This window comes from Staurois parvus, unplaced genomic scaffold (assembly GCF_062004578.1).
Source record: "Staurois parvus isolate SC_StPar_1 unplaced genomic scaffold, SC_StPar_1.0 ptg000025l, whole genome shotgun sequence".
NCBI lineage: Eukaryota > Metazoa > Chordata > Amphibia > Anura > Ranidae > Staurois > Staurois parvus.
The window spans coordinates 29811777-29827922 of record NW_028317821.1 but is presented as its reverse complement, the minus strand read 5'-3'; the positions used below and the strand labels follow the sequence as shown (position 1 = coordinate 29827922).

At 39.7% G+C, this 16146-nt stretch overlaps 1 protein-coding gene across 2 annotated transcripts in view; it reads left to right on the top strand.

Annotated features, from left to right (window-relative positions):
- EEA1 (early endosome antigen 1) overlaps window positions 1-16146 on the top strand; it is a 157950-nt gene that overhangs the window by 86650 nt on the left and 55154 nt on the right. For both annotated transcript variants that reach the window (XM_089652665.1, XM_089652664.1), the window contains 4 exons: window positions 528-677; window positions 9798-9917; window positions 14019-14222; window positions 15256-15456. In XM_089652665.1, the coding sequence (XP_089508791.1) occupies window positions 528-677; window positions 9798-9917; window positions 14019-14222; window positions 15256-15456 (675 nt within the window). The remainder of the gene's footprint in view (window positions 1-527; window positions 678-9797; window positions 9918-14018; window positions 14223-15255; window positions 15457-16146) is intronic.

Here is a 16146-nt window from a genome sequence, read left to right as displayed (position 1 = left end):
GCCTGTCTCCTGTACTGTACTCCCAAGACATGGAATTCACAGGTATGTCAAAATTCTTACAAAGGTTCTGAAGAGCAATAGGTTCAAGAAGCAATTGCACTATGCAGGTAGGACTTGAGCTAACTTCCAAACTGTACTGAGCACTTGTCAGTAAAATAAAGTGCTCATTATCGACTTTATATACAGTATATCTCTGAAAACAATCAACAGTTTCCTTTCCCGTATGGAAAGGGTGAAATGTGTCAGTAATGTTGGTCATTGTGTGTAGAAGGAGATTACCAGCTTGTCCCTTTTTAATTATGGAAATATTGGTAACTAAAAAAAAAACAAGATTCTAATGAAAGATATGGATTTCAAAGGAGCTCTGACCTACAGTAGCTATCAAATTTGTAGTCTTGTTGTATGTGGGTTCAGCAGCCATCTGTATTGCATTTGAGTCATGTAAACCATTACAAAATGCCAATCCAGTGTTGTTTGTGATTAATCAATGGAAAGTACAAGCAGATCACTTGATCCAATGTTTTTAGCTCCACAGCAAGTTATTAGAGACAGAGCGCCAGCTTGGGGAAGCTCATGGAAGGCTCAAAGAGCAGAGACAGCTGTCTGCTGAGAAACTGATGGACAAGGAACAGCAGGTGGCGGATTTGCAGCTGAAGCTTTCACGTGCAGAGGAGCAGGTCTGCATGTTTACTTATCCCTGTATTTCTAGCCACTTCCTAGGTGTTAATGTTTGTACCCTTCACCTGTTTATATAGCACTGAACATCCTACATCAGCATATTCTGCTAAATTTCTTATGTGTGTGCTGCTGCACATCCTGAATTTAGTAGCATACTTATTACTTCTTACTGCCCTATGTTTGTTCGTCACATAGTAATGGAGTTATGTTTGTGACAAACCGTGTGTTCGTAAGTATTCAGACCCCCTTCACTTTTTCAATTTTGTTATGTTGCAACCTGATACTAAAGTTGTTCAAATTACTTTTTCTCATTAATCTGCACTCCGTACCCCATAATGACAAAGTGAAAACAGAGTTTTAAAAATGTCTGAATTCATGAAAAAGGAAAAATCTGAAATGTCACATTTGCATAAGTATTCAGACCCTATGCAGCAATACTCAAAATTTAGCTCAGGTGCCTCCCACCTGTGGTAAATTAAATTGAACTCATAGTATCTTAGGCGCACACACAGCAATCTCATACAACACACTATCCTTTAGAATAAAACCGTAACTCTTAATAGAACCTTATCAGAAAATGATAGGCATTGGGCTAAAATATTAAAATATAGCAAAACAATCTAGTAATGGTGATTATGCAAGAGCAGAGTTGGATAATATTGCCCATTTAAAAATGGGATCGTCCATCCAATTGTGGTTGCCTCTACAAAGGACTTCAAGCTGATTCCAAGATATGCAAATAAAGAAAGAGAGGTGCCTCTAATTTGAGACGTTTTAAAAGGAAATTTATTGTAACCAAACAATTGGCAGCTTTTGTAAAACCAAGTACCGAAGGCACATCTGTGTCCTTCAAAGGTGTAAACGTCTTCTGTGTTAGGTCATCCAAACGCCTTGTCTCTCTACAGCTTTTCTTAATTCTGTTCCAGGAAGCTGGCTGAAGAATGGAGGAGATCCAAAAGCAAGGGCTGGAACGCATCTCAAGGCATGATGACGTTACTGGACGTGTGTCGGTGCGTTTCCTGAGTATGTGCACTGTGGGTGTACTGGCAGGCACGCTCCTTTCTCAAGCTAACGCAGGGGAATTCGATGGAGAGACCGATGCTCATGAACTGAGCTCAGAAGAAGCAACAGTTCTATTGTACTGAGCATATACACAATATAACACAATAATGTAATGGCAGTATTAGCATGATATAAGATGACAATAGACGTCAATGCCACATAAAACTAGTCTCTAAGTTAAAAAAAAAAAAAAAAAAAAAAAAACTATTTCTATAAAATTAATAAAGTTAATATAGATTTTAATAAAAAAATACAGCTTATATCTGAATTGGGTATCACTAAAAATCAAAATATTTTAAAAACATGCATGATATTGTAGGGCCATATTTTAAAAAACATATGTAGCGAAGAGAAAGGTAGGGACGCTAAGGCTGGCACGTGTTTAAACAACTTGATTTGGGAATATAAGAGACTTGATGTTTCAGATTCATGTTAGAAGCATATGAAACGCAACTATAATGTAAATATATGCAGTATGAAACAGACCTATAACATATACCTTCATATATACGTGTGTGTGTACATATATGTATGTATATGTGTGTGTGTGTGTGCGCGCGCGCGCGCGCGCATATATACATACATATATACATACAGTTAGTCTGACTGAAAAAAGACAAAATTCCATTCAGTTCAACCATTTAAAAAAAAAAAGTTATAATCCTACACCTACAGTTGATCCAGAGGAAGGCAAACCCCCCCCCGCAAAGCATGATCCAATTTGCTCCTGCAGGGGAAAAAATTCTCTCCTGATCCCCCTGAGAGGCAATCAGATATTCCCTGGATCGACTTTACCTATAAGTGTCCAGGTATATTTTGTGTATCTAAGAAAGAATCCAGGCCTTTTTTAAAGTTATCCACTCAGCTGGCCAGAACCAACCCTTGAGGGAGGAGTCTATTCCGCAATTTCATAGCCCTCACTGTGAAGAAACCTTTCCGTGTTTGGAAATTCAATTTCTTTTCCTCCAGACGTAAAGAGTGCCCCCTTGTCCTCTGTGATGACCTCAGGGTGAATAGCTCTACACCGAGTTCACTATATGAACCAGTGATGTATTTATACATGTTGATCATATCCCCCCTTAATCTCCTCTTCTCAAGAGAGAATAAATTCAGTTCCTCTAATCTTTCATCATAGCTGAGCTCCTCCATGCTTCTTATCAGTTTGGTTGTACTTCTCTGTACTTTCTCCAGTTCCCCAGTGTTCTTTTTGTGAATTGGTGCCCTTACTAATGATTTGTACAGGGGTAATATGATATCTCTCTCTCTCTGGAGTTTATACCTCTTTTAATACAAGAGATGATTTTGCTCGCTTTTGAAACTGCAGCTTGGCATTGCATGCCATTATTAGGCTTGTGATATATCAGAACTCCCAGATCCTTCTCCACCATGGATTCCCTCAGTTGTACCCCCTAGTATGTACAGTCATGGCCGAAATTGTTGGCACCCTTGATATTTTTCCTGAAAATCAAGTATTTCACACAAAAAAGGTATTGCATTAACACATGTTTTGCTATACACATGTTTATTCCCTTTGTATGTATTGGAACAAATATAAAACAGAGGCAGAAAAGCAAATATGACATAATGTCACACAAAACCCCAAAAATGGGCTGGACAAAAGTATTGGCACCCTTAACTTAATATTTGGTTGCACACCCTTTGGAAAACATAACTGAAATCAGTCGCTTCCTATAACCATCAATAAGCTTCTGACACCTCTCACCCGGAATTTTGGACCACTCTTCCTTTGCAAACAGCTCCAGGTCTCTCTTATTGGAAGGACACCTTTTCCCAACAGCAATTTTAAGATCTCTCCACAGGTGTTCAATGGGATTTAGATCTGGGCTCATTGCTGGCCACTTCAGAACTCTCCAGCGCTTCTTTGCCATCCATTTCTGAGTGCTTTTTGACGTATGTTTGGGGTCATTGTCCTGCTGGAAGACCCAGGATCTTGGACGCAAACCCAGCTTTCTGACACTGGGCCCTACAGTGCGACCCAAAATCCTTTGGTAATCCTCAGATTTCATGATGCCTTGCACACAGTCAAGGCACCCAGTGCCAGAGGCAGCAAAACAACCCCAAAACATCATTGAACCTCCACCATATTTTACCGTAGGTACTGTGTTTTGTTCTTTGTAGGCCTCATTCCGTTTTCGGTAAACAGTAGAATGATGTGCTTTACCGAAAAGCTCTATCTTGGTCTCATCTGTCCACAAGACGTTTTCCCAGAAGGCTTTTGGCTTACTCAAGTACATTTTGGCAAACTGTAGTCTTGCTTTTTTATGTCTCTGTGTCAGCAGTGGGGTCCTCCTGGGTCTCCTGCCATAGCGTTTCATTTCATTTAAATGTCGACGGATAGTTCGCGCTGACACTGATGCTCCCTGAGCCTGCAGGACAGCTTGAATGTCTTTGGAACATGTTTGGGGCTGCTTATCCACCATCCGGACTATTCTGCGTTGCAATCTTTCATCAATTTTCCTCATCCGTCCACGACCAGGGAGATTTAGCTACAGTGCCATGGGTTGCAAACTTCTTGATAATGTTGCGCACTGTGGACAAAGGCAAATCTAGTTCTCTGGAGATGGACTTGTAACCTTGAGATTGTTGATATTTTGCCACAATTTTGGTTCTCAGGTCCTCAGACAGTTCTCGTCTCCTCTTTCTGTTGTCCATGCTTAGTGTGGCACAGACAGACACACAATGCAAAGGTTAAGTGAACGTCTCTCCTTTTTATCTGCTTTCAGGTGTGATTTCTATATTGCCCACACCTGTTACTTGCCCCAGGTGAGTTTACAGGAGCATCACATGCTTGTAACATTCTTATTTATCCGCAGTTGTGAAAGGGTGCCAATACTTTTGTCCAGCCCATTTTTGGAGGTTTGTGTGACATTATGTCGAATTTGCTTTCTTTCCTCCCTTTTTTTGTTTTGTCCCAATACACACAAAGGGAATAAACATGTGTATAGCAAAACATGTGTTAATGCAATACGTTTCGTGAGAAATACATGATTTCCTGGAGAAATATCAAGGGTGCCAACAATTTCGGCCATGACTGTATGATGCATGCATATTCTTAGCCTCCAAGTGCATAACCTTTCATTTATCAACATTAAACCTCATTTGCCACATAGTTGCCCAATTAAACAGTGCATTGAGGTCGGCTTGTAAGTTGGAGACATCCTGTAAGGACGTTATTCCACTGCACATCTTGGTGTCATCTGCAAAGACTGAAATTATATTTATAATCCCAGACCCTATATTGTTTATAAACATATTAAATAGTAAGGGTCTCCAACACTGAACCTTGGGGTACACCACTGACAACCCTAGACCATTCAGAGTATGAATCATTAACCACTACTCTCTGAATACCATCTTTTAGTCAGTTTTCTGACCATTTACATATGGATTTTTCCATGCCTGTAGACTTTACCTTACACATGAGCGTGTGTGGGGAACTGTGTCAAATGCTTTTGCAAAATCCAAGTATACCATGTCCACCGCCACCCCTCTGTCCAAGGTTTTGCTCACCTCCTCATAAATAGAAATCAGATTTGTTTGACAACTTCTGTCTTTCATTAATCCATGCTGTCTGTTGCTTGAAATATTTTTTTCCTGCAAGAACTCATCTAAACTCTCCAGTATCTTCCCAACTATAGAAGTTAAACAAACAGGTCTATTATTACTTGGTAAAGATTTTGACCCCTTTTTGAATATCGGTACCGCATTGGCCTTACACCAATCCAGTGGTGCTATGCCAGCAATTAAAGAGTCCCTAAAAATTAGAAACAATGGCTTTGAAATGACAGAGCTCAATTCTTTAAGGACCTGTGGGTGTATGCCATCTGGTCCAGGTGCATTATTCACCGTTTAGTCTAAATATTTTTGGATCATATCAATTGTGAGCCAATGTGGATCATCTGGAGCTGTGTCAATACCATGCCCATTATGGACAAGAGCTCCCCCATGCTCTTTTGTATACACAGAGCTGAATAAGGTATTTAATAAATTTGCCTTCTCTTTGTCCCCAGTCACCCACTCTAAATTATTTTGTAAAGGGCCTCCATGCTCGGACCGGACCTTTTTACTATTAATATATTTGAAGAATTTTTTTAGATTGGCCCTACTATCTTTTGCAATCTATTGTTCTTTTTCAATTTTGCAGCCTTTATTTCCTTTTTTTGCATATTCTGTTATATTCTTTGTAATGTTTGATAGCGTTCCTTCAATTTTATATTTAATAAAAGCTCTTATCAGTTATATATTTTTTAACTTTGGCCATAAGCCACATAGGTTTGATTTTTAGCCTTTTAAACTTGTTGTCCATGTGAATATATTTTGCAGTGTGTTCAGATACAGTCTTTTTGAAGAACTCCAATTTCTGTGTTGTGTTCATTGATGCCAATATTCCCTCCCAGTCTAAGTCTTGAAAAGCAGCTCTCAGCCTTGGAAAATTAGCTCTCTTAAAATTGAGTGTTTTTTATTTTTCCTGTATGTGCTTGTTTTTTACAGCTAACCATAAATTGAATCACGTTATGGTCACTGCTACCCAGATGTTCTTTTATATGGACATTCTTAATAAACTCTGCACATACAGCTTGTTGATCAGCCGACCCCAATATTATCAAGCCACCCCGAAAAAGATTAAAAATTATCTTCAAGATATTGGAACCCGTAATTAATGGAGAATATTATTTGAATGGAAACATCTGATGCGGTTTAATTCTTTTTAAGGCCACCTGGTGAGAGAGTATCCAAAGTGTATGCCCAGAATGTCTCTCTTGTGCACAATTTATGAAAACACTCCGCTTCAAGAATTAATCTGGACACTTGTTCAATAACCCAGATTTGCATCCTGCAGTGGATTTTTGATGGTATTCTAAGAAGTGGCGGGGGACACTGTACTTGTCTTTATCCTATTCTATTAACTGCCTGTGTTCTCTGAACCTTTTTCTAAGTGGCCGAATAGTTTGGCCCACACAAAGTTGTCCACAGGGGCAGGATAAACAATAGACTATAAAGTTGGAGGAACAGTTGTAAAAGATTTCCAATCTATAGGTTTTGCCTTTTGTGGAAAGCACCTATTTGCCGTGTGGTACAAACTGGCAGGTCACACACAAGGCTTTCTGCCATTGATACATTCCGGTTGTTTGGTTTAAACCGGATTGAGTGGGAATGGTAATAGAGGTTTTAGTTTACTAGAGGTAATCTTATTTTTCATTTTGGGCAGCAGCAGCTATGATAATGTAAAAAGGAGTTTTCAACAGTAGGCTTAGTATAGTTGTTTGCATTTATTTTTTCTACTCTGTTAGCTGACTGCCAGGTCTAGAAAAGCTAATGTATTTGGGTCTTGGATGTATTTAAAAGAGAGTCCAAAGGGGTTGTTGCAGTAATCAACAAATTGGCTCACAAGTGTAGCTGGGCCATCCCACATTATGATTATATCGTCGCTATATCTTCTGAAGAAGATTATATTGACTGCGAAAGGGTTCTTTTGCCATATATTAAGGGTTCCCAATAAACCATAGCTAGGTTAGTGTACGATGCGGTGAAATTGGCCCCCATAGCTGTCCCTGTTCCTGTGCTGACCACATCAGATATTTCCATTCTAATAATATTCTTCATTAATTACAGGTTCCAATATCATGAAAATGTTTTTTCTTGTGTTTGTGTAAATATGACCCTACAATATTTTGCATGTTTTTAAAATATGACCCATTAATATATCTAGTCCCTAGATCCTTTTTTAGTTCAGCAGGAGCAAGTGCTACCAAATTCAGATATAAGCTGTATTTTTTTATTTTTTATTTAAATCTATATTAAATTTATTAATTTTATAGATTTAAAGAGACCAGTTTTATATGACCTTGACATCTATTATCATCTTATGTATTGCTAATGCTGCCATTACATTGTTATATTATGTAAATATGCTCCGTACAATTGAACTGTTGCCCTTTTTAAAAGTTCATGAGCATCGTTCTCTCCAAACATATATGAAGACTTCATCGAATCCCCCTCCATTAGTTTGAGAAATGAGCATACCTGCCAGTACACTCGCAGTGCACATATGCAGGAAACGTGTCACGATGATGTCATCATGCTTTGCGATGTGCTTCATGAGCATTCTAGCCCTCGCTTTCGGATCTCCTCCATTCTTCAGCCGGCTTCCTGGAACCAGATCAAGCAAAGCTGTATGGAGACAAGGCATTTGGATGACCCAACACAAAAGACGTCTATATCTTTGACAGACACAGATGTGCCTTTGATACTTGGTTTTATGTGAATTGCCAATTGTTTGTTTACAATAAAATTAATTTTATAACCTCTACACTTGGAGAAGCCTCTTTCTCTCTCCCTTTTTTTTTTGGTAAATTAAATTGATTGGACATGATTTGGAAAGGCATACACCTTGCTATAAAAGGCACTGCACTGAAAGTTCCCAAGAGCACATTAACCTCCATGATTCTCAAAAGGACGAAGATTAGCACAATCAGGACTCTTCCAAAAGCTGTTTGCCTGGCCAAACTGAGCAATCGGGGAAGAAGGGCCTTAGCAAGAGATGACCAAGAACCTGATGGTCACTCTGACAGAGCTGCAGAGATCCTGTGTGGAAATACTGTAGGTCAAAGTTCCAGAAGGACAACCATCACTGCAGTCCTCCACCAATCTGGGCTTTATGGCAGAGCGGCTAGACAAGGGGTACTGAGTGAAGAGTGAGGAAAAAATTAAGAATGTAAACAACTGTAGTATCCGGCTGCAACATAAACTTAAAAAAGTGAAGTGAGTCTGAATACTTTATGAATGAACTGTAAGTCCATCACTTTTCATGTGAAAATTTTAGCAAACAAAAACATAATTTTCGATTAAAGGGGGCTCAGTGCCCATGCTAGCATGTTTTAATGTGCATGATTGGAAGAAGAGGTCAGTGCTTCAAGCAATATCTCTGCAAATCTTTACTGCCAAGGCATTCAGCATTTTAGATACACAAAAGAGCCCTTTATCCAAGTTGTCCCCAAAACATCAGATGTCTTCACTTCAAAAATCCACAGATATTGCTTGAAGAGGAGGTCTTTCACTTTTTTTTCTGTTGGTGCCACCGCAGGGGGTACACATATGAAATTTTATTATGCACAGACACGTGGAATATGTGCTTTACATGTGTTTTGAGGATTCTCTTTAATTTCTAATGTGCCCCAAAGCACTTTAGTGCAGTACAAGCCAGGTTTGAGCCTTTTGACACACCAAAACACTTGCGTGATAACACACGCGCATTTTGGCAAAATGTTCAGGATAGAAAAAACATGCCAGCATTGGTGTAAATGGACATTACCTTTTTAAGCATTTTCTTAAAAGGCTGCTTTTGATACTTGATGCAGTTCCATACTTTGTCACTGACCCACACAAAGACAGAAAACAATTTGGTTTATGTTCGTGGCTATTTTCTACCAAGTACATGCTGGACATGAAATCTTTAACTACACCTCGTAGTCCAGATAAACTTTGACTGGCAAATTGAATGACCCTTGCTTATTATTAATGGGATGATATCAAGCAAATATGATTTCCACTGAAACCTTTTAAACTTCTTTAATGGAAGCTATTACTGAGTGACATATGGAGGTTGACTTTATTGACTTTTCCTGAAAATGTTAGTGGTCTGGCTGTGTCTAGCCTCAATGTTTTCTGATTCACTGACCTAGAATAAGCCTGAAGCTAACAAAGTCAGAATAGTTTGAGCCCCTCATTTTCCTACTTATTCCAGGGCAGTGCCTCAAGGTATGGAAGCCTTTTGATCAAAAGTGCAACCAGGGAACTAGCTTTTTCAAAAGGGAAGTTCTGTAATTGTAGCCTGTGTATTGTCTTAGTACGGATTTCCTGTGCCTTTATTAGCTAAAACACTGTTGGAATAGTGTTGCCCAAACAGCAAAATGTATTTATGAATTTGGAACCTGGAAAACCATATACATAGTTTTTTTTCTTTGTTTTTTTACTTTTTTTTTTTCTCTAATAACCTGTATGGACTAACACATAGTGTATATTGGTTGATTCTACAGCTAAAAGAGAAAATCACTACATCAACTGACTTACAGCATCAGCTGGAGAAATTAAAGCAACAGCATCAAGAGCAACAGACTGTTCAACAGACCACAACGTCCAAACTGAGGGAAGCACAGGTAAACAAGATTCCGCTTACTCCTAATCAAATTTTCACCTGCTATGACAAACTTGTTTAGATGGTGGAATTAGAAGGGTTGTAATCTTTTTAATTATTATTTTTTATTAATTAATTTATTTTTAATATTCAGAATGCACAATATTTTCCAGTTTAAAATTATATTTTTGCAGTGCTAAGTAGATAAAAAATAATTTACCCCAATATATGTTTGTATGCTAGTGCTTCCACATTTGTCTTAGCCATATGTGCAATCTTTATATTAATATGTGCAATAAACCTACATTTCTCTTCTTTCTACTTCTATCCATAAAATAAACAAATTAAGTTCTTAAATTGGTCCTCAGTGTGTAACTCTTTTATGTGTGTCATCAGTCTTTAAAGGATAAGCTCACCTTTAAAAAAAAAAAAAAAAAAAACCAAAAAAAAACGCCCCCTTTTTATTTTTTTATTTTTTTTTTTGGAGTTAAAAAATGTACATTGACGATTTTTTTCCTCTTAGGAGCCTGTAAAGCATTGCACTTTGGTGCAATCTATGTCAGGGCCCTTTAACCTGTCAGTATAGCTGTCTGGCCTCCGATATAGAAAGGCAGTTACTTCTGTCCAGGGAGCTCAATAAACTACGAGAGCGCTCACCAGTGCTCTTGTACTTCATTGAGGAATACAAGCTGTCCGCTACAAAAGCTGACCGTTCTTGTAGGCATTCATTCAGAGAACTGAAGTGAATGAATGACATGGCCGTGTTGGTGGAGCCCCACACAGCAGTGCTCTTTTCAGATTGTGACTGGGTGTGTGGAGAAGATCCCTGATCTGCTGTCAAGGGGTTGGAGGGTTGGGATGGGGAAATCAGGGAGAGAGCTTCAGGAACGGAAAGATGTTGCAAGTTCCTCAATAAAGGGGGTGGAACATATAACATGTTCCCAAAGGTGAATCTATCCTTTAATAAGTGCAGCAGTGATTCCTTCAAATCAAATTTCTCCTGTGCAAATTCCATCTTTAATTGGCGCTTTCACGCCACCATCTATTGAAAAAATACTTTTTTATTATTATAATAATACAGGTTTTATATAGCACCAACAGTTTACGCAGTGCTTTACAACATAAGGGCAGATAGTACAATTTCATTACAAATTAGTACAGAAGGATTCAGAAGGCCCTGATCGTTAGGCTTGTGGATGGGCTGATAAAATACATGTACAGTTGTCGGTCGGGGGCAGGAAAGGTCTCTCTGAAGAGATGCGTTTTTAGGGATCGTCTAAATGTGGACAGAGATGGAGATAGTCCGACACATTAGGGAAATGAGTGGCTCTAGACAAATCCTGGAGGCGAGCATGGGAGGAGGTGACAAGGGAGCTAGTGAGCAAGAGGTCTTGGGAGGAATGAAGATAACGATTTGGTTGGTATTTTCAGACTGTATCTAGGGGCTGAGTTGTGGTTGGCTTTATAAGTTGTTGTAAGTATCTTGAACTTTATTCGTTAGGTGAGCGGGAGCCAGTGGAGGGTCTTTCAAAGAAGGGTGGCAGACACTGAACAGTTGGTAAGGTGGATGAGTCTGGCAGCAGCATTCATGATGGACTGGAGGGTGGATAGCCTATGCAAAAGTAAGCCAGTGAGGAGGGAGTTGCAGTAGTCAAGGCAGGAGATGACCAAAGAGTGAGTTAGAAGCTTTGTGGTGTCATCGGTTAGGAAGGGGCGTATCTTGGAGATGTTGCGGAGGTTGAGGCGGCAAGCTTTGGACAGCGATTGGATGTGGGGCCGAAAGGATAGTTCAGAGTCCAGGATTACACCTAGCACCCTGGCATGTGGGGATGGGTTGATGGTTGAGCTGTTGATTTTGACAAAGTCAGTGGAAGGCGCACGTAGGGAAATATTGCGAGCTAAGTTTTGGATAGATTAATTTTCAGGAAGTGGTGTGACATCCAGGCTGATATGCCTGTTAGCAGATTAGTGATATATGATTGAGTGAGCTGAGGGGTAGAGAGATAGATTTGGGTGTCATCAGCATAGAAATGGTATTGAAAGCCATGGGAGGCAATCAATTGACCCAGAGAGGAGATGTATATTGAGAAAAGAAGGGATCCAAGAACAGAACCTTGGGGAACCCCAACGGAGAAAGGAAGAGGAAAAGAGGAAGTAGAATTGTAAGTGACACTGAAGGTGCAATGAGATAGGTAGGATGAGAACCAACAAAGAGCACAGTCATGGAGACCAAAGGAGTAGAGTTTTTTTGAGGAGGAGGGAGTGGTCCAATGTGTCAAAGGCAGCAGAGAGGTGCAGGAGTAGGAGTACAGAATAGTGTCCATTGGTTGTAGATCGTTTGTAAGTTTGAGGAGAGCAGTTTCTGTGGAGTGCTGAGAGCGAAATCCACACTGAAGGGGATCAAAAAGGTTATTCTCTGTGAGGTGGTTGTTCGTCTGGTTGTAGACCACTTGTTCAAGGAGTTTAGTGGAAAAGGGGAGAAAGGAGATGGGTCGTAGGTTGTTAAGACTAGTGGGGTCTAGTGAGGGCTTTTTAAGTATGGGGTGACTAGTGCATGAGAATTGGGTAGATGCCGGAAGAGAGGGAGAGATTGAAGATGTGAGATAGAGAATGTAGGATAGAGCCACAGGGTGACTGTAGCATTTGCAACGGAACAGGGTCCAGGTTAGGTGGGCGTTAGAAAAAAAAGGTTTAGCAACCTCATCTATTGTAGTGGGGTTGAATGCAGGAAGTAGTGATTGTCCCTGTGGATGTCGAGTGTTAAGGGATGTATCTGCACGTCAGAGATCTCCTTTTAGAATTGTATCGATTTTCTTTTTGAAGTGATTGGCGATCTCCTGGGCAGTGAGTGAGTTAGTGGGTGGAGGATGAAGAAGAGAATTGAAGGTAGAGAAGAGTTGATGGGGATTGGATGGGAAGGTATTAATGAAAGTAATTAAATAGGTCTGCTTGGCAGTGTGGAGGCAGGAATAGTATTTCTGGAGAGTAGATTTATATTGGTTTAAGTCTTTGTGAGACTTGGTCTTAAACCACAGACGCTCAAGAGCGCGACTATGTTTTTTGAGACCTCTGTTGTCATCTGTTTTCCAAGGTTGTAGGGGTCGGGGCCTGACTGGGTATGTAGTAAGGGGGGCAAGCTTGTCTAGGGATGAAAATGAACTGTTGTAGACAGAAGTTGCTAGATCTGGGCAGGACAGGGATGATATTTTGTCATAGAGGTGGTCAGTAGCAGAGCAGAGTAGAGAAGAGAAGGGTTCAGGTGGGGAAGGTTTTTACAGGTAACTGTTAGGCGGTTGGAGGGAGAGGAGGTGGGAGACAGAAAGAGAGTGAAGCTAATAAAGGTGGTGATCAGAGAGCAGGAGATTGTTGTTGGAGAGGTTGCATGGAGTGCATAGATAGAATACAAGGTCAAGGGTTTTGCCATTGGAGTGAGTAGAAGCCTGTATCCATTGATTCAGGCCAAAATAGGAGGCTATATTAAGAAATTTAGAAGGAACAGGAGTGTTAGTATTGATAGGGATGTTGAAGTCGCTGAGAATGATTGTGGGATTTCAGAAGAGAGAAAGAAGGGTAGCCAGGCAGAGAAGTCATCAGGGAAGATAGATACCAATCCAAGGGACCGGTAGATCACAGCAATTCATAGAAAACAGGAGAGAATAGATGTATACAATGTGCCTCAAATACTTCAGAATTTTGGAATCGGCTGCACTCATTTCTTCTAAGGATAGAAGGTGCTCCAGATACATATTGCATAATACACTTAATGTACAGTAATGTAAATCACTGAAAATCCCTGAATGAAAATAAGTGAATAAGGCAGTGTTTGTTTAACCACTCACTCAGAGAAACTGGGCCTGCATTGATGCTGCAGCCCATGTTACTGGCAGTGGCCATGCCAACAGGGATCATGCAAATGTTTGCAGTATTTTTGATGAAAAAAAAAAGAGTTACCTGTCTTTGCAGAGATAAAAATATATGAATAGAGATAAGATATGAATGCATCATAATATCCACAACTTTGTTGAAAGTAATTTTGAAATGAGCAAGTAAAATCTGCCATAAGGCCTCCAGCATTTTCACCTTTGACATGGACCTTGTGTTTTTTTTTGTTTTTTTTTTATAGAGTGATCTTGAGCAAGTATTACGTCAGATTGGGGACAAAGACCAAAAGATCCAAAACCTAGAGGCCTTACTGGAGAAAAGCAAAAAAAATATCTCTCTGCTTGAGAAGGAGCGAGAAGATCTGTATGCTAAAATTCAAGCGGGTGAAGGAGAGACTGCCGTTCTTAACCAGCTGCAAGAGAAGAACCACACTCTTCAGGAACAGGTATTTGCCAAATTAATTTTGCTGGCAGATCTGAAATGGTTAACATTTTCACTATGCCCAACACACACTCATACTAAGAGACTTAATCAAATATGTGCAGCCCCTCTTCACTAGGATGCCTTTTCTATTTTGTAGCTGATTTATATATAGATCCTGGGGCTTGGGGTCTTTGTGGTGCAAACATTTGTTATTGGGTGAGTGCTGTTAAAACTGAACTCCAGGCTTTTATTTTTATATGAAATGCATATAAGGAAGCTGTTTTACCTACCGAATAATTTGTACTTCTGACATGTACACAGTCCTGTTTGGCAGGGCAGGAGACCTGGTCTGTATCTGCTGCAAGTAATACTTGTAGGTCTTGTCCATCCCCAGCCTGTGAATTGACAGCTAAGAGAAGAAGCAAACTGATTAGCTACTCTCTCTGTCATTCTGCTTTCTCCTCCTATCAACATGTTCCTTGTAAGCACTACAGCACAAATGATCTCCCTCCCACCATTCTGAGCTCTGTTGTACAGGGGCTTGATACTAAGCCAAATTCAGGTACTTTTAGTGCTTGCAATAAAAAAAAAAATATGTTTAAATGGTTAGTTCATCTTTACAGAAAAAATGACATGGACTTTGTCAAAGATGATGCATGTGGTTGATGCAGTATTTCACTAGTGCTGTGGATAGTATTGTGGTGCTGATGAACAATATTGTAGGACAGCTAAGGAAGGGAGATGTTATTATGGTACTAATTTTGAAAGGTATGATGGTGCTGGTGGTAAGGAATATTTTATGGTGCTGATCCGGTGAAAAATATACGTGTTTTGATGCTTGGCTGTCTCATACAAGGGCTTCAGTACTTTCCAAGGCACATATTTGTAATATTTATTCATATCAGGTGCTATGACTTATTTCTGACTTTTCTGGTCTGTGTGCCGCATCTGGGTCTGTGACTCAGGTTATTAAAGCCAGATACAACCATGCAAATTGCAGAGCATATGAATTACTTTAAATATTACACACACATGTTCCGGTTGTCCTGTAACAGGTCACACAGTTAACGGAGAAATTGAAGAACCAATCAGAAAGTCACAAACAGGCACAAGAGGATTTACACGAACAAGTGCAGGAGCAGAAGTCTCAGCTTCGAGCATCACAAGACCGTGTCCTTTCTCTAGAGACCACCTTAGGGGAGCTTAATAGCCAGCTGAATGAGAGCAAGGAGAAAATTGTCCAGCTCGACTTACAGGTATTCTGAAGGATCTTTTCACTAATAATGTTTTTTTTTTATAGAGGAAGGAGAACTCATTTTTGTCTAATCATTTTGAGAATATTGCTTTTGCTAAATTGCCTATTAAAGAAAACATTTTCTAGTCATTTGTGTTTTATTTGCAAGTTATTAAATTAACCATTTTAAATAATGATATAATAGAAACCATGTAGCGATATTCAGAATTTGCAATTCTCAGTAAAATGATAATATGGTAAGACTAATCAAATAATGTACTATTCTGAGTGCAATACTGGTATGACAGCACCTCCTCCCCCAATCCCAGGTTATTAGCAAATTTAGATCAAGCTACAATTTTAGAAGTAGTTTACTGTCTTGGCAATGATCTCAACAGCTGTCATAAAATGTAAAGCATCTTTATTACAAGCAAATAAGGGACCCAAGCAATTGTGTATTATTTTTTTTTTCTGAATTTGGGCTTGTATTAAAAGAGAAGTATGGGCTTTAGAAAAAATAAACATTTATACTCACCCCACCAGCTCTAAGACTGAGAACTGAGCGATCAAACATCACTCACTTCTCTGGTCCACTCTGAACAGAGTGGTGGCTATCAGTCACCAACTCTCTGCTCTGCCACTTCAGTGCTCACTGGAGTGCTGGGCTGTGGAGGGGCGAGAGTGGCTGGCTCAGGCACTCAGCGGCTTGCTG